Source organism: Marmota monax, unplaced genomic scaffold, assembly GCF_021218885.2.
Source record: "Marmota monax isolate L192 unplaced genomic scaffold, Marmota_monax_Labrador192_F-V1.1 WCK01_AAM20220418_F8-fsc00005, whole genome shotgun sequence".
Taxonomy (NCBI): Eukaryota; Metazoa; Chordata; class Mammalia; order Rodentia; family Sciuridae; genus Marmota; species Marmota monax.
In genome coordinates, this window is record NW_026692254.1 from 30,491,622 (window position 1) to 30,516,478 (window position 24,857).

At 40.5% G+C, this 24,857-nt stretch overlaps 2 protein-coding genes across 3 annotated transcripts in view; both read left to right on the plus strand.

Moving 5' to 3' along the window:
- Positions 1 to 11,712, plus strand: part of Sh3gl3 (SH3 domain containing GRB2 like 3, endophilin A3) — a 153,196-nt gene extending 141,484 nt beyond the window's left edge. For both annotated transcript variants that reach the window (XM_046438911.2, XM_058577571.1), the window contains one exon: positions 11,045 to 11,712. In XM_046438911.2, coding sequence (XP_046294867.1) covers positions 11,045 to 11,250 — 206 coding nt within the window. In that variant the 3' untranslated portion in view covers positions 11,251 to 11,712. The remainder of the gene's footprint in view (positions 1 to 11,044) is intronic.
- Positions 11,713 to 23,067: 11,355 nt separating this feature from the next.
- Adamtsl3 (ADAMTS like 3) overlaps positions 23,068 to 24,857 on the plus strand; it is a 341,011-nt gene continuing 339,221 nt past the window's right edge. Inside the window, exon 1 of the mRNA XM_058577562.1 lies at positions 23,068 to 23,190. The gene's annotated coding sequence lies outside the window, so the exon portion shown is untranslated. The remainder of the gene's footprint in view (positions 23,191 to 24,857) is intronic.

Sequence of the window (24,857 nt, forward strand, 5' to 3'; positions counted from 1 at the left end):
CTTAGCTGTAGAAGTTTTAGTATGACTTAGCTGAAATAGTTATATGATATATCATCTCAAATGCTGAGTATCTATCTTAACATCTTAATATGTGTTTTGTAATAATGTATTTAATCTTTGAATGAACATTTAAAATCCCATCATCTAAAATTATTATATTCAATTATTTTTTAAAAATAGTATAGAAGTCAATATGTTTCCAGGGATTACAAACAGTACAGCCATGTAGCACTGTTCCAGGGAACTCCAGTTCGAATCCACATGAATGATAGCCTCTGGAGTTGTCCAGTGGGTGTGGCTACAAACTCTCCAGATTTTGGGAATGAGAGAATAGGAAAAGTGTAAGACAATTGCACAGGCCTGGTAACAACACCAAGTCTCCCAGTCAGGAGCTTAACAGAGAGAGGCAAGTCTCTAGCTTAGTAGGAATCATTTGCCCTGTCCAAAGTGGGTGACCAATAGTCTATAGCCGCTTTCCCTTGCCTAAGAATGTGGACCCAGAATAGCCAGTCTTTCTGCTTTTTTTCAAGAGGAGCCAGAAATCATATGTTTATGTTCAATCTCCTGATTTTTCCATATTGGCAACTAATCCACCTTATTTAAAAGACATGGATCAGGCTAAACCAAGTACCACCTGAAAGCCAATTCCTGTGCCAGGGACCAGAAAACTACATCTGTCACTTCTCAGGAAGTTTTAATAAGTAAATGGGCTGCAGCTTCTGAGGTATCTGCCTGAGCCATCTCAGCAAACAAGTCAAGACTTTGTAGAATGAAGGGCACAAGCTCTACTAGTTAATCCAAAGTAATATAACCCGTGTGAATGGTGAAGGATTGGTATTGAATTTAAAACAAATCACACATGCTTATTTTTATAGATTACAATGATTAAACTTGAGTTCTATTGACAAGTAATTTCCATCAATCCTATTTCCTGTGGATAAGCACATCCTGTGGATGTTATTTCTAGAAAGACAGTTTATAGACTTTACTAGCTTTTCTCAGTAGTTTTCAACTTACATATCTTAGATTATGACTGAAAATTTGCAGATAAAGAAATTGGGGCCCAAAGATGACCTTATTCAGAGGTAGGACTCAGGGATCTCAAGTTTCTATCCAGTGCACTTTTACCATGGGCCCAAGCGGTATTTTAGAAATGGTAAACAAAATGGTTTTGTGGTATTTATCAGAACTATACAGCAATGTTGTGTCTGGGTCAGCTAAAGAGAAAGAAAGTATGTGTGTACTTGGCAAGTGTTTGAGAATGAGTCTGAGCCAGAAGTAACCTTAAAAGTGCCAAATCAGTTCTTTGCCCCAACAAGATAGGAGATGAACCATTTGGCCTGATGTCACAAGTATCCTCAAATGTCAGGATGATCTTGCTTGTGGAACCAAAGCTTCCAGAAAGACACTTAGATTCCATTCTTGATTGGATGCTAACTCTACCCATTAATAAGTACCTTCCTTTTTGTTCTTTAGTGCCCCTGGCAGTAGCATAAATAATAAGAAAAGACCTTTAAACTTCTGAGTATCAGACCAGGAAGTGAGTGGAAAATGAGCCCACCCAGCCAGAAGGAGTGAAGGGGGCCATGGAGTTAGAGGGAAACCCAGATCCCAGCTCTGTCACTTCATACTTCTGGGTCTCAATTTTGTCATGTAAAGAATGGGATTATGACTCCTATTGCAAAGGATTTTTCATATGTGTGTGTATATATATATATATATATATATATATATACACACACACACACACATATACATGCACACACATACCACACATATGTCTATGTGTATATATATATATATATATATATATATATATATATATATATATTTGTAGATGGACACAATATCTTTATTTTTATTTATTTATTTCTATGTGGTGCTGAGGATCGAACTCATGCATGCGAGGCAAGCACTCTACCACTGAGCTACAATCCCAGCCCTGCAAAGGATTATTCTAAGGATTAAATTAGATCATGTAAGTTAGAGGTACTGGGCATGGTACTTGCTACAGAGTAAGCACCCACAGTATAGCAGCTGTTAATGCTACATAATTGGTTATCTGATTTCCCAGCCTACAGCAGACTGGAACCAGCATATTAGAAAGGCCCAAGGGACTGCTTCGGGGAGGCCCACTGACAGCAGGAAAAAGTGACAGGTCGCAGCCTGACTACAAGGGAGGCAAGAGAAAAACTATAAAAAGCAGGAACAAAAACTCACAAGGCACAGCATTCTGGGGCAGTTACTAAAAGACACAGAGCCCTCCTCAGGTCAGTAGCTTCCTGGAGACTCACTCCGTACCTTGTACTACGACAGGGACTCATGTTGACAGCAGTTGTGTGAATGACGTCTCTCTCCATCCCCTTTCTCCCTCCAAAGCAGGTGTGTATGTGGGGGGTCAGGTTTGCCTTTCAATAGGGATGCTCTGACCAAATGCTCCCAGGCCATGAGATTCCCCCAAGTCAAGGGCAGCAGAGAAGAGAAAGTCATGGGCTCCTTTGATGGTCTGAAAATAACTCAAGTTCAAGTACAATAAAAGAACTGTGATTTTTAGTGCTATAGAGAGGAGGAGTCCCCTTGCCCCACTGACCTCTCCTACTTTCCCTTCTCTCATTAGAAATGAGAACAGCTTATAGATCCTGGCACAGGACAAAGAGAAGGAGAATGAATGAGAAGGCCAAGCTGCACAAATGCCACTCCCTTAATAGGATGCTGTGTCTACTCTAGTGTCTAACCCACCACTGGAGTAGACATTGCTTTAAATTGAAGCCTTAAGTGGCTCACTTTGATGTAGGAGCTCAGGCAGAGGAAGGCAGGATAGAGGAGAAGTCAAGAACACATCTCAAGGTGGAGTAGGACTAGGTGGGTCCTGGGCCAAAGCCCAGAGAATCAGGGTAGGATTTAGGTGGAGAATGCTCTTACTAAAAGACACAGAGCCCTCCTCAGGTCATTAGCTGACCTGGCCTGGGAGCTCCCTTGAAAGTGCCCAGCTGAGGACCCAAAGACTCATTCCAAGCCCAGCTGATGGACCTCTCCTTTGGCTGAAGAACAGAGAGGGGAAAACTTCACGTACTGATAGTTATCAGAAAGAGCACATGGCATAGTGATCAAGAGTGCAGACTCTGGACCTGACAAGTTGGATCCCAGCACTGCTGTTTAATCATGTTGAACCTCAGTTTCTCCATCCCTTAAATTGGGGAATATGATGTTACCTAAACATGGGATTTCTCTGGAAATTAAATCCATTAATATCTGTGAGGTATTAGAACATTGCCTCTGCACATGGTAAACGCTGAAACTGAGAGGTATGACTTCATCCCCATAGCTGAGTGGCGCTGAGGAATGTGGTGCAGGATGACCACCACCTAAATAAAATGTGTTCAGTGCTGATATATGTGAGGAAGTCTTTGCAGCAGGGACTTGGGCAAAAAAGAGTGAAGTTGTGGGGAGGGCACTCAAAAATGAAAAATTACAGGATGCAATGACCAAAAAGACAATAAAGGATTAGATGGTAAGTGGTTATCAAATGAAACATTAGATTTGCACATGATTATTGCCCAAGTATTTAACTCATTAGCTAACTCATCAGTTTGATTCATAGTATATGGAGTAATAATTTTATTGGGAGAAATTCCAAACACTCCCTTTGCTGCTTTTATTCCTTTGAGTATTAATTGTCCTACAGCCTCAGGATACCTAGTAAGAATAGTGTTAGGAGAATAAGATAAATGTATCCATAATAATGGACCTTCTTGCCAAAATACTCCTGTAGGAATATTTTTTGTTGGTAGTACAATAAATAATAAAGGCAAACTTATATCAATTCTATCCAAATGCATATTTTCCATATATGTTTCAATGATTTTTAATGCCTTTCTTGCTTCAGGTGTTAACATTCGGGGTGAATTTGGTTCTGATGGACATTTTAGGATATCAAATAAAGGTCCTAACTCTCCTGTTGGTATACCTAAATAAGGCCTTATCCAATTTATGTCTCCTAATAACTTTTGAAAGTCATTAAGTGATTTGAGTTGATCTACTCGTATTTGAATTTTTGGTGGACGGACCATGGTTGAGGATAATAGAACTCCTAAATAATTAATTGGAAAATTTAATTGTACTTCATCTATTGCTATCTCTAGATTATAATTTTTTAATAAGTTTGTAAGTGTGGCATAACATTCTAGCAATGTGTTTTTATCTTTGTGTGCTAATAATACATCATCCATATAGTGAAATATTTGTAGTTCAGGATTTTGATTTCTAAGTGGCTGGATTACTTTGTTAACATAAATTTGACACATAGTTGGGCTGTTAGCCATCCCTTGAGGGAGTACTTTCCATTCATATCTCTGATCAGGACCTTCATGATTTAATGCAGGGATAGTAAATGCAAAACGTGGACTATCCTCAGGATGAATTGGAATTGAAAAAAAACAATCTTTAATATCTATAACTAAAACATACCAGGTTTTTGGCAAAGCAGACAATTGAGGAATCCCTGATTGAGCAGGTCCCATAATAACCATCTCATTATTAATGGCTCTTAAATCTTGCAATAATCTCCATTTACCAGATTTCTTTTTGATGACAAAAATGGGAGTATTATGGGGAGATACAGAAGGTTGTATATGTCCTTCCGCTAATTGTTGTTTGACCAGGTCATGGGCTGCTTGTATCTTTTCTTTAGTCAGGGGCCACTGAGGAACCCATACTGAATTTTCCTGTAGTTAAAATAAGAGGGGACCCTATATTCTTAGAAACAGGACCACAGTAGTGCCAGGAGGGGAGTGAAATTTATTTTCATGAGAACATGGTTTCCCTTCCTATTGTGTTGCTGATAAAGTGTTTATTGTCTAGTCATCTTAAAATCCTTGTGATAGGGTCTCTCTCTCCTTCTCTCTCTCTCTGTTAATGGTGTGGATCAGAGCTTGAATAAGAAATATTTAACAGGGTCACTCCCTTTTCTCTGTTAAAATAATCTTTGTTTCAGTACTTTAACAAGGAAGACTGTGTTTTTCCCACCTCTGCTCTCATGTTTCATTAAAGCCAGTTCTCCGGAGTAAGAGAAAATAAATATGGGCTCTTTGGGAGGGCAGGAGTGGGCTGCAGCCTCCTCGCTGGACGGCATAGGGTTGTGGGCCTCACTGGCTATTTCTATAGCAGGGAGATCCACATCGGCTAGCGAGGGCTCATGTGCACTTTCTCAGTGGTTTTAGGAGCCAAGTCCTGTAGGTGAGAGAGCAGAAAGGTGGAGATGGATGAGGAACAGCCACAGGACTTGGGGGGAGCTGGGGACATAGAAGGAATGGGTTGTCAACAAAATGGGATGCAGAGTAGGGCTGATTATTTTTAAAGGAAGTTTTGGGAAAGGTGCTGGCTTCTGGTGGTGGGAAGCCAGGCCCTGGGGCACCTTGCAGTGCTTATGTCTAATACAGTTTGAACGATCCCACTGAAGAGCCCCTTCTGCCTGGATTTGTGTTCCTTCCATGGTTGACTTCTTTCATATCAAGGGGAAATTCAGCCTCTGTCACTCAGGTGGGCAGAAACTTTCTCTCAACTAAGCTGAACTTGCTCGTTCCTTTAAACCAATGGTGGTGGAAACAACTTAATCTTTTTTCCATTTCTACTGTTGGCCAAAAAACAAAAATATTTTTTCCATTTCTTCTAATGGCAGAAAAAAATAATCTTGCCTTTCAAGGTAATTCATTCTCTTCCAATAGAAAGCGTAGATGATGTATTTATTATTTAGTTGATTTAGGACTTAAACTCAGTCAATTCATATCGGAAACTCCCTATCAGGGATGTTGGTTTTTCTCCTCCTCTTCATGTACACCAAGATGATGTTTGGGTGAGCCAGGGAGTTTGTGAAGTGCCATGGGTGGCTGGCAAGGAGGCTTGTGTCCACAGCTGAGGTGACTTGACCCAGGAGGCCTGGGTCTTGGGCTGGGTTGTAGAAAGTCTACATCCTGAGCCTGCGCGCGTACCTGCCCACAGGTGGCCTCTGGCCTAATCAGCCCCTTGGCCTTTCCTCATCTCCTGCTGGCACTTGAGGGGATTTGAATGGTAATTCATGGGAAGTGAAGGATGTGGCTCCCTCAGCCCTCTCTGCTTAATAAAACCACCCTAATATTTCTGCTGGGCACCGGGTTACCTTGTTGGTCCAGAGCGCTGTGGGGAGCCTGTGTTCTCCCAGGTTCCGTTGGAGAGTGGGGCTTAAGACCATCTGGCTGGGGGTGAAATCCAGAGAGATTTCAACCATCTCACCTACCTTCTCTCACCAGGCCCTTTCCCCCTCTAGGAGGAACATATATCTCTTCTCTGAATGTCAGGAAACAGCCTTTCCCTCTCCATGGCTTGTAAAAACATCCTCTAGTCTCTGAGGCCTCCAAACTTTGGTTCTTAGAACCCAAAACTTCTTTCTCTTTCTCTTTCATAAAAACCTACCTGCTCTGCCTTGGTTTGCAACATTTCACAGCTGAAGTGGCATTATTTTGGAACTTAAAAGCCAAACATTACTGCTTTGTTCATGTCCAGGTTCTATACTCCCCCTCAAGGGAGACCATAGTTTTTTGGGTTGTGGGCCCCAGCATTGAATGGTGTTTCAAAATATCATCCTGCTATATATGTAATTTGGGTCAGCCAGTCTGAGCTCTGGCTGGCATGAATTTATCAAGTGCCTGTTGCTGCTAGGAATTGTGCTCAGTGTTGGGGCCGTGCAGATGTGTATGGAATCCAGGTACGTATGTCACTTGAGGTGGGGAACTCTTGGGTCTTTCCACTTGGTGGTCTCCAGAGAGATATTGTATCTGGGGCTTATTTGCTGATGGAGTATAATATGAGTGCCAGTCTCGCTTTTGCTCTCAGAGTATCTAAGTGTGCAGGCTGGCTGTTGTCCCTTGCCTCGAATGATGAGGAATGTGTCTTTTCCCTGATATATTCAGTAAGTGCATGCAGTGTGCACATGTATGCACACCCAGGTGATTGGCTTGGATAAGTGCATGCCTGTATTTAGTATTTGTTTTGGTCATTGCTGGTGGCTTATATAATAATACGAAGAAAAAATAGAGTTAGCCTCTTAGTGTGATAGTCCCGAAATATCTTAACAACCCTCGGCAGTGTCATGGGTTATACAGGTGGCACTCTGGGGTCTGGACTGTGGTGTCTTGTTCTAGATTCACCATTTGTTTGGGGGTCAGGCCATTGTGACTTCTTGAAACCATTTCCACTCTTCAAAAAGGGGATCTGGGCACAGTGGCACATACCTGTAACTCTAGCTGCTCAGGAGGCTGAGGCAAGAGCATTACAAGTTGAAGGCCACCCTCAGCAACATAGGGAGACCCTGTTCTAAAAAAAAAAAAGGATTGGGAATGTAGCTGAGTGGTAGAGCACCCCTAGGTTGAATCCTCAGGGTCTCCCAAAATTTAAAAAATAAAGGGGGTAGGTTCATGGAAGACTGCCAAATTCCCTTCTAGCATTAACATTCCGTGTTCAAGGAAAAGCTTCTTGAGACTACCATGTGGTTTGGAACCTGACTAGTGTGTTAAAAACTGGTAGATGGAGAAATGCTAAAAGAATACTAACCATTTTTTATATGCCACATTAAAATAGTTGTACATTAATAAAACTGACTTTACTCGGGGCTCAAATCGCCTTGGGTTTTCAACGTCTTACCTCTACCCACCCAGATAAATACTGTGTAGCCAAACACAAATGAAAAGTTTTATGTTGGAAACCCTCAGTTCCCCAATGTTTTGACATTGTTGAATGTTATTCTGTTTGAATTCAAAATAATGAACTAAGCCCTAGTATTTAAATCCTCCTATGCCCAAACTCTCATCGTCAAGACAGAAGAAATATACAGACTTAGGCTAGGATGAGGTCTCTCATGAAAGGAGCAATCCAAATGCTAGAAACATCAAAGAGGTCCTAGAAGTTAAGAGGCTGCCCTGCCTGTAGGTTGCCACATGGGTGGGAGCAGCCTCCTGGAGAGGAACAAGAGCCCTTCCCCACCACCTTTCCTTTCCCCTCCCCACCACCTTTCCTTTCCCCTTCCGTTGAAGTTCCTCAACATTTCCAAGCTCTGGGAAAAGAACATGGAGGAAGGGGAGGGCCATTACACTGGTGATCCTCAACTGCCCCAGGACATTGGAAAGATCTGGAAAGTTTGAAAACATACTGCTATTCCAGTTCCATCGCCAGAGAATCTGATTTAGTTGATATGGTGTTCACCCCTTCAGAGGCCTGTTTAATATGCTACCTAGTTGAGAACTATTGCCTTCGAAAGGCGGTGGGGAGCCTCCTAAATGTCCCGTGGGGAACTTCACCAATTAGAGCCCCTTGGGTGAATCTGGTCTTGTGTACTCCCTCTCAAGTAGACATGGCCAGAGTGTTGATAAGGTTGTAGGCAGTTGGTGGAACTTGAGGACTTCCCTGTCAGTCATGAAAATGGGTGAAATGGACACTACTCAGTGAATTTCATGCCACTGAAACCAACATAAAATCCTTGTCACAGCAGGAAAACTCCCCTCCTGGACCCTCCCTGGACCCTTCCCTTCCTCTCCCCACAATGCTGCTGACCCCTGTCCTTCCCCAGGACAAAGAGACTTCTCATTTGTTAAACCACAAAAATACCCCAATTTCCCCTCTCCTTCTCTCTTTCTCTCTCTCTTTACTTGGATTGGTGAGGAAGGCCCATAATCTCTTGCAGAATTTGTTTCAGTTCTTGTTCGAAGTCTAAGGAGAAAAAGGGTTTCATAATAATAGAAAAAAGGAAATAAAAATGTAAAGCATAAAATAGGAGAGCTGAAATAAGAAAAATATATCAGATATTTCAGTTCTGGGAAAGGATTAAACCTTCTTCTTGAAGGATGTTACTCTGGACTGTCACCCTCCTCTTCCTTTTCAGGTCTCTTTTTGCCTATGTTGTGACTTAGAGGAGCATCAACATAGCCAGGCAGCTGCTGGTGGCGGGAGGCTTCCCTGACCTCCTCTTAGTTGCCTGGGTCCATCAATATGATGGTTTCCACGTAGACAGGTGTGAGCTTCTCTGAGATGGCCCTATCTTCAAAGACAATCATGTCTCACTTTGACCTCAACTTTGGCTTCCATGTCCCCAATCTCCTCCACGTGAGGCACCATCTCTCTTGGCCAGAGGCCCTCGGCTCCTGCCTGTGGCTCACTTTCCACTCCTTCACAGGTAATGGTGGCATTTCCTGAGATCTTTGGAGGCTACAGAGAACTGCTGTGGGGTGATGCCATCTCCTCCCATGACACACTAAGTCATTACCCTAAACCAAAATACAAAGCATCTCTATTCGGTTTGAGGCATTTTTTTTCCCTAAGCTTCAAAATGTAAATATTTTAGAAAATGGAAAAAGAAGAAATACTTAATTATTTAAAAAAATTTGTAGTTGAGATGGACAGAATTAGGATTTATTTTGTTTATTTTTATGTGGTGCTAAGGATTGAACCCAGTGCCTCATGCATGCTAGGCAAGCACTCTGCCACTGAGCTACAGCCAAAGCCCTGAAATACCTAATTTTTAAAAATAAAGCTAAAAATCACTATGGAACCAATGCCTGACCAAAATACAAAAGCAAAATCATTTCACTTTTAAATACAGATACAAAAATCTTAAAATAGTAACAGGTTTAATCTAGTCATAGGATAAAAAGCGTAGTATATGAACCAGTGTGAGTTATTTCAAGTGATCAGACATTTTAAAAATCTCCTAAAATTAATACTCAAAAGTATGTTTGAACAGTCAAACTTAAAATGAGATTTTTGTGGGAAAAACTTGATACATTGATACTGAAGTTAATGCTTTTTCTGTTTTAAATTTCTGGATGCCTGTCAAAACAATAGAAACTCTATTCCTTGTCCCATCACCAGCACAAACAGCAAAAATGAAACAAACAAAAAATAGTTGATAAGCTGGGAATATGGATCAATATTTGTATTCTAATGGGCTCCGAAATTTTTTTAGAAAGTAATGATTGAATAATAAATTGATAGCAAATATCAAATATCTTAGAAAAATTAATGTTCTATGATCATCAAATCCCTTTCTAGGAATTTATCCTCAGGAAAATTATGCTTGTTTGTATGTATATGTGTACATATAGGTTTACACTATTTTGCAAAGAGTTAACTATGAAAGCCAAAAGAGAATGAGAGAGAAGGAAGGAAGGAATGATGAAAGGAAGAGAGAGAAAGGAAAAGAAAGGAAATAAAACCAAGAAAGGATCTCAAATATCCAACAATAGAGTTACATTAGTAAAGTTGACAGTTGGTCAGTAACTAAAAGTAACCCAGAAACACCTTACAATAGTTGTGTACAAGAAGATTCTTGAATGAAAACAACTATATGTTAATGTACATGTATAAATACATTCATGATGACACCTGGAATCTGAAAGCTTAACATTGCTTATCTCTAGGTTTGTGGGTTACAGTTCTTCTTTAATGATTACCAATTTTTCCTTTTAGAAAAAAAAAAAAAACTGTTTTAAAATAGTCTGAGAACTCCAGGCTCTGTATGGTAACCTTGAGATGTAAGGCTCAACCTGTGAATATTCTGCCCATTCCCGCCCTGGCTCCTGGCTATACCAGCTCTAGAAAGTTGTCTCTGACCACCTAGGCATCTCTGCTCCTCTCTTTAACTTTCTCAACTTTGTCCTTTAACTGTTTCTATGTACCATCCAGTCTCCACAAAGAGGCTGTAAGCTCCCCATGGGGAGGGGTTGGCCTTGTCATTCTCCTGCCCCTCCCTTAGGGCTCCAGGCGGAGCTGAGTGGCAGCTCTGAGGAGATGGGCTTGGCATGTATCCTCTATCTGGGAGGACAAAGGAGACAGACACTGTGGCCCAGAGGTGTGCTCAGGCAGCTGGAGAATGAGGCAGAGACCATGCTGCAGCACCCATGGACAGCAGGAAAGGAAGCCAAGGCCCACTGTGCTCTCCAGAGGTGTCCACATTTTCCAGTTTCCCATGGGTGATTGGTCATGTTAACCTGTATTTTTTGTCTCCATATCATGCGGACAGGTTCTAACGTTCCCATGGACCAGCCCTGCTGTCGTGGTCTCTATGACTTTGAGCCAGAAAACCAAGGAGAATTAGGATTTAAAGAAGGGGACATCATTACATTAACCAATCAAATAGATGAAAACTGGTATGAAGGAATGATACGTGGGGAGTCCGGATTCTTCCCCATTAATTATGTCGAAGTCATTGTGCCTTTACCTCAGTAAATGTGTTACTCAAACTCTGGACATACTTTCACAACTGAAATGAATTCACACCAATGTTCTCGCAGTGTGGTGTTCTGTGACATCCTTGCTCTCTGACCAACTTAATGACTTTTGTATGTGTGTTCTCTTTATAATGTATTTTGTATCAATTTAATCTGTATAAATGATTTTCTTGACTGAGCTACATGAAAATAGTTTTCTTCTTTGTTTACAGTTCTAAAAAGTCATTGGTTAAATGTGTGTGCTTCCTGTTGCTGAAAAAATAAATTTCACCCATTGCAGATATGTCAACAAGTTGCCTATATATTCCTCAACTGCAATGGAAATGCGACATTTGAAACTAAGAACTGCTAAATATTTTGTTTCTTGACATTACTGATGGCATCTGGTCTTTCCCCCTTCATCACGTTTTAAGCTTACCTATGACTCTCCCAATAAACATGACATACTGTGTTGGCAAAAGGCCTCAGTTATTTTTAATGTTGAATTAATTTTTAAGCACACTACTCCAGCTGCAAAATCCTTCTGTGCCCATTGGTTGACCATCGGTCACAGTGTGGATGTTTAGGTAATTGCTTCTGACCAACATCAGTAAGGTTGAGAGTGATTCTGCACTTTCCACTGACTCAAACATGGTGTATCCTCCTTCCAATTGGGGGATGGAAACTCCTTCTACCTTCTTTAAAGTGTATTTATAAAAAAGCCTAACTCAAGCTTTGTTTGTTAAGCTTTGTCAAATATTGGGTAGGTTTTCTAAGTATGTCCTCAAGAGGTATCATGGGCAGGAGTTGGGTTGAGTGTTCAATCACATGACCACCTAGGTTCAGTGAGCAGCCCTTGGCCTTGCCCAGGGTATGAGCTTGTCATGTGCTTTGACCTGATGAGTCAAAGGGGGCAGGTATATTCCCCTTTTAACAGAGAAGGTGATTTAGTGAATGACTTTCCCAGAATCAAACAACCAAGTAGTGGCTGAGACAGAGCATAGGCTCAGATTGTTTGATATGCCTCATAACACACTTAAGTGTGCATCCAAGTCACTTGGAAGTGTACCCTTCCTGTTCATTGGTATTTGAAACAAATGCCAAGAGGCCAGATCAGTCATGTAAGCCAGGTTTCCCAGTCTGAGTTCATGGTACATCACTAATTCATGACAGCAAGCTTTCCTACCAGCCAGTGACACCCTCCACCACACACACCCCTTATACAAAACACTTGTACATTTAGCATCTATGACTTATCATGAATTGAGTGCTTACTATGTGCCATGTGCTTTTCTAAGCATTCCATATGAATTTTATCCTCATAAACCACTTTGCCATTTTGTCCTCATAAATCACCCTCTGAGGTAGACCTGATGCCCATTTTTTTCAGATAAGAAACTGAGATGATGAAAAGGTAAGTAACTTGTCCACAGTCACACAATTAAATGGCAGAGCTGGGTTTTATCCTCAGAAGTCTGTCTCTCCCATACCCATGATCTTTCCCCCACATCCTACCTCTTATCATATGGGTTTGTGCACATAAATTCACAATTTATATATTTTTTGTAGCCTTTTTAAAAAATCCATCAGCTTCTTTAGCTGCCACATTAGAAACTACCAAAGGGAATGAGAAATCCAGGGCCATTCTCCATGGCCATACTATACTTTGATAACCTGTTTGTGAAGTAAATAGTAACTGAAGCTAATTGAGAGCTATAGATTAACTTCCAGGAATGACAAGTCAGCAATTTACACTAGATCATTTTAAAGCTATTAAAATAGCACTTGCATCAGTTGACAGGTATCTGTGGAAGAGGAGAGGCAATGATCATGAGCTGCCAATGAGTTGGAAGTACTAGCTGTTGTGTCTTTCCCTGGCTTTTAGCCTCAGCTAGTATGCAAGATCCCATCTCCAGGAGACATCCATAGGCAGGGCCAGCAGTTAGTACCTTTAGCCTAGCTCCTGGCACTGGGTTTACACAACTCTGCTTCAGACCAGTTGTTAGAAAATTGCATCTTGGGCTCCAGCCTTAAGGTTTTCACAGATTTACATTCAGAAGTTCCCTGTACAACTCCCTTCACTTCTTTTTTTCATTTTTAAGAGTCATGCACATTTTATCTTTTACTGTAAAATATATCCAGGACTTTTTAGGTGTCAAAGTAATTTCAAAATTCAAATGGCTTTATTTTTCTAATTATAAATGTAGTACAGTTGTGTTGCAGAAAAAATTCAGAAGTATACAAAGTTATAAGAAGAAATTGAAGATCGACTTTTATTCCATAACCTCAAATCATTACATTTCTAACATTCTCATTATATCCTTCCAGTTTTGCCCAAGCACACATAAATGGGAGTACATATCATGTTCTCAGCTTTCCATATTAATAATTGTAGAACCTAATTCTTATGGTTTATTGGAATGTGGTAATTTATTGTAAGGCTGTGTAACTTCTATAATTAATCTACTATTATTCAGTTCCAGTTTTCCAACATTATACACAAACCTGTATCATATTTTCTTATGATATATTTCTTAGTTTTTTTGGCCCATAAAATGGGCTCAAAGGACAAACAGTGAACTCAGACATATTTAAATTTGGCCTATTAATTAAAATTCTCATTATAGTATTTGCACTTCCTGAAGATTGTACTTTTAAATATCACTTATATTTCCATAGTGTTTTCCATAATGCCTATACCAATGTATATTCCTACCAAGATTGTCCAAGTTTCCTTTTCTCCAAATCCTCACCAACATTTGTTATCTCTTGTCTTTTTTGATAATAATCATCCTAAGAGGTGTGAGGTGATACAGTAGTGCGTTTTGATCTTCAGGGGATGCATTCTGAGACATATAGTGGATGCCTAAAACCACAGATAGTACTCAATCCTACATTTCTCTCTCTCTCTCTCTCTGTGTGTGTGTATGTGTGTGTGCATGTGAATTTCATGCCTTCTCCATATTAAATAAAATTCGCTTATCATACACTATGGCCATAAGTTTTGCAGTTTGAGATGCGGCAATTAAACTAGCACAACTTTCTTTTTTTTCCTTCACAATGTCACAGATTTGTTTCTAATACAGATCTTAGCAACTTCAGCACACAATTTTTTCCCCTTTGCTTATGGAGTTGAGAACTTTCACTTTTCATATAAGGAAGCACTTACACCTTTTCTTTGGCATATCTGAATTGTCAGCCTCACTACTCTTGCACTTTGAGGCCATTTTAAATAAAATAAGGGTTATGTGAACACAAGCACTGCAACACAGCAATGGGAGATCTGAAAACTGAGATGGCTACTAAGTGACTAATGGGCAAGTAGTGTATACAGCATGGATACACTGGACAAAGAAATGATTCAATATTCTGGGCATGATGAAGACAGCACAAGATTTCATCCTGCTACTCAGCATGGTGTGTGATTTAAAACATATTTTTTGAATTTTCCACATAATATTTTCAGTGTATAGGTCACTATGGGTTACTGAAACTGGAAAGCAAAACCACAGATAAGGGAACACTACTGAATCCCATTGTGGTTTTAATTTTCATTTCCCTGATGTTGAGAACCTCTTTGCACGTTTTAAAATCAGATTTTATTTTTTGCTATTGAGTTGTATGAATTCCTTAGGTATTTTAAATATTAACCCCTTAGAAGACATATAGTTTGCAAATATTTTCTACCAATCCATGATTGCTTTTCATTTTGTCGATTATTTCCTTTACTATATAGAAGAACTTTAGATTGATATAATCATACTTGTTAATTATTGCCTTTGTTGCCTAGGTCTTTGATGTCATATCCAAAATTATTGCTAATATCAATGTCAAAACACTTCTCCCTGAGGGGTTTCTTTTCTTTTTAGGGTTTGCATTGTTTCAGGTGTTATATTGAAGTCTTTAATCCATTTTAGTTGATTTTTTGAGTATGTAACCTATTTGGAAGTCAGGAAGTGTGATGGTATGGGGTTATGCTGTTTGCATGTGTGTAGGCAGATGGGAACTGAACTAGAGATGTGCATGTACATACAGCTGACAATAATGCTGAAGCTCATCTTCAGGTGTTAGCTTTGGGTACAGGTGGCGGTAGAGTCCTTAGAGCTGTTTGTGAGCATATGTGTAGTGGCTGTGCTATGTTCCTGAGTCAAAACACGTGCAGAAGCAGCATCTGGGTAGCTCTGGGAAGCAGGGGTGGAAGCTTAAGCACCTGGAGATTGCAAATGCCACTAGGGTGGGACTCTGGGCTGGGGAGACTGTGGTAGTATCAGTGCAAAAGACTTTCAGGGAGAGGAGGCAGAGAAGGGTTGCAGGCCAACACATAGACTTCCAAGGCTGCTGCCCTGGGTCTTCAGGATGGTGCATCCATAGCAGCAACAGTCTTGTGGTTCTGGGTGGCAGGACCAACTCAGGCAACTTTAGGAGGAATGGAAGCAGAAGGATATAGGTTGTGTTATAAGAAGGCTGGTGGGCTAGATCCTCCAGCCTAAGCAACAGCAGCAGCATATGGTGGATCACATTTATTGATTTGTGTATGTTGGAATCAAGTAAATCCCACTTGATCCTGGTATATGATGCTTTTAATGTGCTATTAAATTCAGTTATCCAGGATTTTTGTTGAGAACTTCTACATTTATGTACATTAAGGATGTTGCCCTGTAGTTTTGTTTTCTTGCAGTATCCTTGTCTGGCTTTTGATATTACAGTAATTCTAGCCTTGTAGAATAAATTTGGAAATATTATCTCATCTTCAATGTTGGAGGGAAGGATTTGAGAAGGATTGGAATGATTCTTTTTTAAGAGTTTGGTGAGAGTCAGCTATCTGGTCCTGGGCTTTTCTTTTATGGGAGATTTTTTAAATTACTGATTGAAATTCTTCACTCTTGATCTGTTTAGATTTTCCTTTTTTTCATGATTCAGTCTTGGTAGGAGTATGTTTCTAGTTTATCTATTTGTTCTAAGTTATCCAGTTTGTTGGAATATAATTGTGATCTCTTATGATCTTTTCTGTTTCTTTTGTATTAATGATGGTGTCATATTTCTTTGATTCTTCAGGTTCCTGTAAGCTTTGTGTGGCTATCTTCACATTTGTAAAAGCAGTCACTTCTTATAATCCTTACTGAAGGACTTTGGCAGAGAAAGACCTTAACTAGTGAGCCCAGCTACAGATTTTAGAACTTTCAGATTTTACATCTCTCAGAACTTTTCTCTGGATGTTTCCACTCCAATCCTCCTGTGTCTTTTTATGGGTCAAATGTTAGGCTTGTGTGCTTTCTCTTTATTCTAAAATGCAAGACTTGGTGTTGACAGAAGCCTCCTATTTATCTTCCGTAGATAGTCCTCTGAAATGTTCAAGGTTGTGTACTTTCTTCCAAGTCATCAGAGTCAAGCCAGCTGCTAAGATCTGTACGTGCTGTTGAGATCTTTGTGCTGTCTGTAGGAGCTCATAGGGCCTCCACAAGGAGGCACACAGGGTTCTCAAGGCATGATTTGGATAGTCGGAGGTCCTCAGGAGAATAGTTGTGCAAGAGTCTCTTGGTAGTCTGTGAGCTTGATAGCAGGATCTATAGCTCACTATTAAGAAATTTGTGCTGGTTGCTCTGAATTCCCTTCCCTTCTCCCTGCTCCTAGATGTCTCCAGAATATTCAGCTATTATCCAACTTTTTGGGTTTGGGTGAGACAGAAGTGAGCCTCCTGGGAAGTGTCTTACAAGGGTCGGGGAGCTGAGTCCTCACTTTGACCTCACTTTTCCCTTTGGGAGGAATTACAGGCCAAGGGGTCTCTCTTGGGTAGAAGTGATCATGTAAAGTGAAATTACTCTCACTCTCTTCAATGCATCCATTTTTTATATTTTCCACTCCACTGAGGTGCTGGACACTTGGCTAGACCACAGGGATCCCATAAAGGTGTTCTCCTCTGTGGTGGTTGCCAAATCCATGTTTCCATGACTGTTGGAATCTTCTATTCTGTCATGTTTTCTGACATCACTCTTTCAGGTCTTCTTAAAACAGCCTTTTCACTCCCTTATTCAGAAGTCCTAGTCATCACAGGAACTGTTAATCTCACCTCTTTCTGACTTCAAAACCCCACAAACTGCCCTTGGCTGCTTGGCTGTTACTATCTTTTCTGGTCTCCTAGAACCTTTCTTCTCTAGGTAACTCTATACATTTTTTAAAGTACAAAATTCTTGATATTTACTCTTAAGTCCAAGAGAAGAATAATAGCTGAGTAAGTATGCACCGTCAGCCTAGTAAGGAATTGAGGGAGCAGTGTAGGGTAGCTATGGTGGATTCTAACAGGGTCCCCCAATCATTCCTGCCTCCTGGTATTCACACCTTTGTGTTTGGTGTGGGAGAAACAATTTTATATGTTCACCAAATGCCTTTTTCCTGGATCCTTCCAGAAGGTTACAATTCTCAGCCTTCTAGTTGTTAGGTAGAGCCATGCAACTCATTCTGGCTAAAGAGAAAGTGATGTGTGTCATTTGTTGGTGGAGGCATTGAAAAGCTCCTGTGCATTTTCCAGTCTCTCTCTTCCCTTTGTGCAGCTGACATAAATGCTGCGTGTTGACACAGGGTGAAAGGCTTCTGCATCACTGAACAACACCATGAAGGACAGCTGCCCTAGGGAATTAGCCGACCTATGCCAGATTTGCCGTGAACAAGAAATTACCTGTTAAACCTCTAAAATGTATGTTCCTTGTTACTGTAACATAAACCTATTCTATGCTGACTAATACACTTGGAGCACAAGGTAAAAATGGAATGGCAAAAGGTGAGCGGAAGGTGGGGGTCAAGTTAGGGAGGCATATATATCATGCTATGGGCTTTCATGCTTCATCTTAAGAGAAATGAGTTGCTTAGTATAACATTTGACAGAGCAATGACATGGTAAGGTTGGCTTTCCAGCATGATTACTCTGGCTGTATTTCTAAATAAACAAGAGCTCATGATTACCCGGAATACACAGTAGTAGGGATGAAAAAAAAACTGATTTGGGAGTGAATGATTTAAAGAGTATGATATTGAGGAGAGGAAACTCCAGGCTCCCTGAATTCTGACACATGAGTGTAGGGGTGTCATTCATGATAGGTGGCATAAAGGAAAAGGAGAAGTATGTTGGGTGGGAGAGGGTAACACACAGACAATGGCTTTGCCTTGGACAGTCTGAGCTGGAAATGCCATTGGATTTAGTATCAGGAGGACAACCTGGGCTGGAGGATTAAGCTGATGATCAGCATTTGGCTGATAGTTAAAGTCATGGAAATGGATGGTGTGGATACCTATTTAACCAGCTCTGTTCTTCTGCTCTTCCATTGAACTTCAGCTTGAAAGATACACATTAGGGGCTGGGATTATGGCTCAGTGGTAGAGCACTCGTCTAGCAAGTGCAAAGACTTGGGTTCGATCCTTAGCACCACATAAAAATAAATAAATAAAATAAAGGTATTATGTCCAACTACTTCTAAAAAATAAATGATTTTTTTTAAAAAAAGAAAGATACACATTAAAAAGTAGCTGGATCTATTGAATATCGAAATATATTTAATCACTTTAGTATCATCATCTCATTTATTACTACTTGGGAAATACAATTTAATTATTCATTTAAAAAAAGGAAGAAAGATACACCCAGAAGTTCCAGATTGCCCCAGGGCAAGTCTGATAATCGGCTCAAGCCTGGTCTCCTGTTCAACATAATAGTGGGACATGCTTCGTATTTCCCAAGAAATTGCTAAATGCTGTCATTAACTGTGTGCCAGAATAGTGTATTATTATTTGTTGTTTTTAAAGACTAAGAAAAACATCAAAAGACTTCATGAAACAAGGATCCCCAAATTCATTTATGGGGCCAGGAAAATTGAGGACAAAGTGTTCAGTGTTCTTCAAAGCCTAAATAAGGAAAATGGAAACAAAATTTTAAAAACAGATATTGACATGCAATTTCAGGTCAGGTAGAGACTTCAGATCTCAGAAAAGTATTTGAGCTCAGATGTTTTACTCAAACCAGTCATTATCCAACGAAATTACAAAATGGATAGGATAGAAAATTCTGTTTAATGCTGGAAGCTAGGAGAGGGAATCAGACACATGACAGACTCAGAGGGTTGATGGGATGCCATATAGCCACTGACTTTGGAACAATGACCCTCATGATGAGGGAAGAAAGCTGTGGACTGTGGGTGCTCTTTTTCAATTCTGTGTGACAGGTAAGGAGACTGACCACTCTGGAAAAAAATGATGTGATGAGTATAAAAGAAAAGAGAGTAACTAATAAAAGATGCAATATTGTGTTCTTCCTTCACCTTTGAAGATAGTATTTGTTTTAATTTATCTCCTGTATCCAAGGCAGAGAATATATAAAATATGAAATCTTTTTTTTTTTTTTGAGATGAGATTGTATTACATTGTCCAGGCTGGTCTTGAACTCCAACCTCAGCCTCCTGAGTAGCTGGGAGTACAGGTGTGCACCACCTTACCTAGCCAGTTTATATTATTTTAAAACGCATATTTGAGCCAGGTGCAGTGGCACTTGCCTGTAATTTGAGTGGCTGGGGAGGCCAGGCAGGGGGATCACAGGTTCAAAGCCAGGCTCAGCAATTTAGCAAGGCTCTAAGCAACTTAGAATCTGTCTCAAAATTTAAAAATTTAAAAATGGGCTGGAGGGCTGGGGATGTGGCTCAAGCAGTAGTGTGCTCGCCTGGCATGCGCGGGGCGCTGGGTTCGATCCTCAACACCACAGAAAAATAAAAAAGATAAAGATATTGTGTCCACCAAAAACTAAAATAAATAAATAAATAAAAATGGGCTGGAGATGTGGTTCAGTTGTTAAGTGCCCCTGGATTCAATCTCCAGTACCAAACCAAACAAAACAAAACCAAATCAATCACACAAAAAAATATACTTGAGATTATAGATTGTTCTATACTGAAGAATACACAGAAGGAGAGTACACTTTAGAATTTTTTCCTTTTTTCTACAGTAAGATCTTGTGCTTGTGTTTAAACTTTCTCATTTGAAATAATACTTTCCCCAAGAAAACTTTATTACCCCCAAGACTGAATTAGTTACTTTCCTGTTTATAGCTTCCTATTCTGACACTCTGGGCACATTTGTTCCATTGTATCTCATTTGTTCCTGCAAGACAGGTACCATATCTTGTCATACCATTGTGTTACCAAAACCTAATACATCTGACACAAGGCACAATTGTCAAAGAATATGTCTTGTACTGTAGTGGGTTACATCAAATTGCTCCTTAGGTCTACTACTGACAGGTATGGGTGTTGGAAGTCCGAAGGAAATTGGTTCTTCACATTCATCCGTAGAACATCTTTGCCTGAGTCTGCATAAAGACGGTCTAGAAATGCTTGATTAATTAGCTACCAAATCCTCTCAAAGTTAATGTTTTGCAAAACTTAACATGTAGAAACATTTTTATTGAACTTATATTTGTAAAAAAAACTTTTCAAATATTCCTTTGTGGCACTTCCAATCCAAATATTGCCAAGTGGAGAGAGTAAGGAACACATAGGGAAACAGACTAAACAGGTGAGGCTCTTTTGTGGCACACAAGGAGTGGAATGCCATGAAGCATCAGAGCAAATGCTTTTGTGTGCAAGTCCTCTTGACGGATTGCACAGTACAGTATTTAGATTAATGCAATTTCTTACTTTATACTCTGTTCTTTTCCCTCAAATTAATCAATTCTGGAACAATATAGCATTCTGGAGTTGTTGGAGATGATGTTCTAGACATGAGTTTTTCAGAAAGTAAATATTTAAAGGAATAGGTAATGCTTGGTTTAAATTTTTGTTTCTTAAATTTAACCCTCTTGTGAGTGAATATTTTTCTAAAACATAGCATGTATTTCTATATAATCATAAACAGAATTCAACACACAAATGTGTTCACAGATAACCTGGCTTCACGAGCATGAATGCAGTATCATACATAGTATTCTTTTCAGGCCCCAATGAGGTAACTAAGCTATAACAAACTAGTGATTTTTAAAATATTTTCTTTTGTGACCTTTATAATTTATCTGTAGCACTGCTATGGTGTCAATATTCTTAGCATGCATTCTGTCCCTTTATAATTTGTAGCCTCTACTTTACCTTTGAAAATCAGATGAACAAATTTGTTAGAACTATGTACAAAGTAAGAACTAATAATCCTGAGCAAGCTCTATGTGTTGGCTTATAGCAATATGATTAAATATGACTGTGGTTGGATGCTGTGAGGTCTTTTACTGGTATGGTTGTCGTGAGACTAGGGGAGATTTTTAGTTAAATTCAAGAAGAGAGAGGTGCATTAGTCCATTTTTCATTACTATAATAGTAATGAACCTTAGTCTGGGTAACTATAAATAAAAGAGTTTTATTTAGCTGATGGTTCTGGAGGTTCGAGGGCATAGAACTGGCATCAGCTCAGCTCTGGCAAAGACCCCCATCATGGACAGCATCACAACAATAGAAAAATGTGTGGTAGCAAGAGATCATATCAAAAGGCAAGACACCAAAGAGAGCAATTTGGGGGTCAGGTTCCCTCTTATAAAAACTCCCTTTTGTGAGAACTAACTCCAGGCCCCACAAGAACTGCCTTAATCCCTTCTAGGGCATGCCCCCAGTGACCTAAGGACCTCCCATTCACACAGCCATGCAGAAATCCAAGCCTCCAACCCTTAGGGGATAAACCACATCTGAATCATAGTAAGAATATCACTACAGTATACAAGTATGAAAACAATTTCAGAGGTTATACAGGAAGGGACTATTGGAACCTTCTAATATTTACACTTTGACAAATTAAGGTGAAAGTTGATCTTCAGAGAATAAGATGGTTCACCTTAATCTCTCTCAGTTTGTGCCCAACCTGGACACAAGGCCAGGCTTGTGCGTCGGGAAGAAGACAGGGTTTTGTCAAGGGCAGAGTAAGATAAATTTGAAGGGACTGACAATCTATGCTTCTCAGGGTGTTCCACAGCAGAGTCTCTGTGGACATGTGTGCAGGATTATCGGAGTATGTCTGGTCAGTACTTTCATAGCCCTGGAGGCCATATGGGAATCAGCCTTGGGTTTGGGACTTGGAGAGTTTGCTGGCCCTGTGTTACCAAATCACAGCACTTTAGGGGATTCTAGATCTTTTTGCTCCAGCCCCAAGATTTGGGACATTCTGGAAAAGAAACTGTCCAACACCTCTCTCACCCTCCTTACAGATTTTGATTGGCTCAGACCTCCAGTGCTGCAGCAGTTCTAAGCCCTGATTTGAAAACACAGATATGGCACCCCTAAAATCCCTAAGGAATTCTTTGGGGATCTCAGTGCAGGTAGAGGGGAAAGACCAAGAGTGGGGTATGCTGAAGCATGCAGACCTCTCATCAGGTAGAACCATTCCTGTCTTGACACCTCCTCTTAGGGTTTCTTTTTTGCTTATGAGACAGAAAAGCAACCAGATGGAGACCTGAACAATATTTTATAAAGCGAATATCTGTTCAAAAGAAGAACTCCACTCTGGACAGTCAGAAAGCCACCAGAGCAAGTTGAACATGTTCTACCTATAAGTCCTGGGATACATGTGTGGTAGACACCATTGATGAGATGCCCTGTCCAAATTCCTTTTACACTCTGATATCCCCATGTCTTCCTGGCGCATGGCTTATGGGAGCCACCCAGAAAAGCATTGGGTTTAACAGCTCAGTCCTATTGCTTCAAGTCAGCGCTATAGGACCCTCCAGGGTCCCAGGATCACATGAAAGCTAAACCTGACCTAAGCCAGAGGCCACTCTTGTCCCTTATCTGCCTGTTTCCTGAACTCTCTTCCAGGTTTTCTGAAGAGAACTCCCTGAGTAATCTTGTGCCCTGAAGCACCATGTCCATCTGAAGTCCCGTCATCTCCTGGTGGCCTTGCTGTGAGTGCATCCTTTGGGTCTACTGCAGTCAACTGTACCTTTGACAAGGTTGGCCTCCAAGTTCTTTTTTCCTCCAAGCTTCCAACATAGTTTTCTTGAGTGTGCTTCCCCAGCCCACTCCACAGTCCTGAAGATGCAAAGAACAATTCTGTATCAAGAGTAAATTAAGGCAGATGCCCTGAACTGATATTCCTTCTCAGAGTAAAACACACATAATACCCCAATACCACCATCACCAACAGTTACTCCCCTGATCCTCTCTGTATATCTGTCCTGTGAATCTTGTGCTGTTGTGTTTATCTGATTGGGTTCAATAGGCAATTCCTGGAGTAGGGGTAGGAATCTCTGAGACTCAGAGAAGAAGAAACTAATCCTGAGACAGGTGGTGGAATCCAGGAACCCAAGAAGATGGATCTTAGGGAGGAAATGGAATGGTTTCCTAGACTTCTCAGAGTGTATCACGTTGTCATTGTCCTCAGGTGGTGCAGGTTCTCATGGGGAGGTACTTGGGAGTTAGGCAGAGAGGGGCCTGACTCCCACCCAGAGATGGGCAGTTGCACCCAATAGCCAGATCTGTTCTTTTGGGGTTCACTAATTCCTGTTCTCCCCCACTTCCCAGTTTTCTCCTTTCCATGCCTTTGGCAATGTCTTGCTTGAACATATGGGCCCATCTCTCCAGGGAAGAAATGAAGAGTAGGAGGGAAAGGTAGAGGGTGACTGAGGGAAGGCTGTCTATATTTGGGAAGAGTGTCAAAAGAAAGTGCTAGTGAGGTGGTAAGACCACAGACCTGCAGATGACAACACCTGTGAGGGACAGCCAGCCCCTTCAGTAGAGTCTGTCCTCTGTGGTTCTTGCCTTAATTTACTGTATCTTAGCCATGCATATAAGATTGCTTGATCTGCTAGAGTTAACAGGAGGGCAGAACTTCCAGAAGGATATTGGTAATCTGTCTCTTCTACTTTGCTCTTCTGACCAACTGCTCTTTGTGAAGGAAAACCTAATGCTAGATGGAACCTGCCAGAGAGAAAGGTTCCCCCCCTGGCCTTAATGCTTAGTGAGGGGCACTCCCTGGAGACTGACTTAGGAATCAAAAGTGCCCAAGGGAAAGTGTGACAGGAAGTCCTGCTGAGACATTAAAATCTTAGAGCAGAGCCACTCAGGCTTTCCCAGGAAAGTACCCCAATTCCAGAGGCGTTCCCAGTGCCTTCCTGAGCTGCAGACTCTATGCAGCTGCCACTACACAAGCATAATATTTCTTTGAATTCTCTATTTCATCTTGAATATTCATGTGAGTTCTGCAATCAACTCCATGATACCTCATAAGGGGTTTTAGAATATGAATGATTTGAGAAGTGGCATAATATATTTGCTAAGAACATGTGGTGTTTAAACCTTTCTACTTAAGTTTCCTCATTTGTAAAATGGGACTAAAATAATATTTACCCCATAGACTATTGTGCTGAGTTAATACACATGAAATGCCAGGTGCATCCAAAATGTAAAATATTAACATTCTTCTACTTATACCCTGATATGAGAAGTACATACAGTCAATCCTTATTATTTCCAGATTCCCTAGTTTTGAATTCACTTACCTGTAACCCCATAATCAATACCTGCAACACATTCAAAGTCATTGAGGAGTGGTGAGAATTTTGAGTCGACTGATGTGCATGTTCCCAGCTAAGGTTGAATAAGGCAATACTTTGCCCTC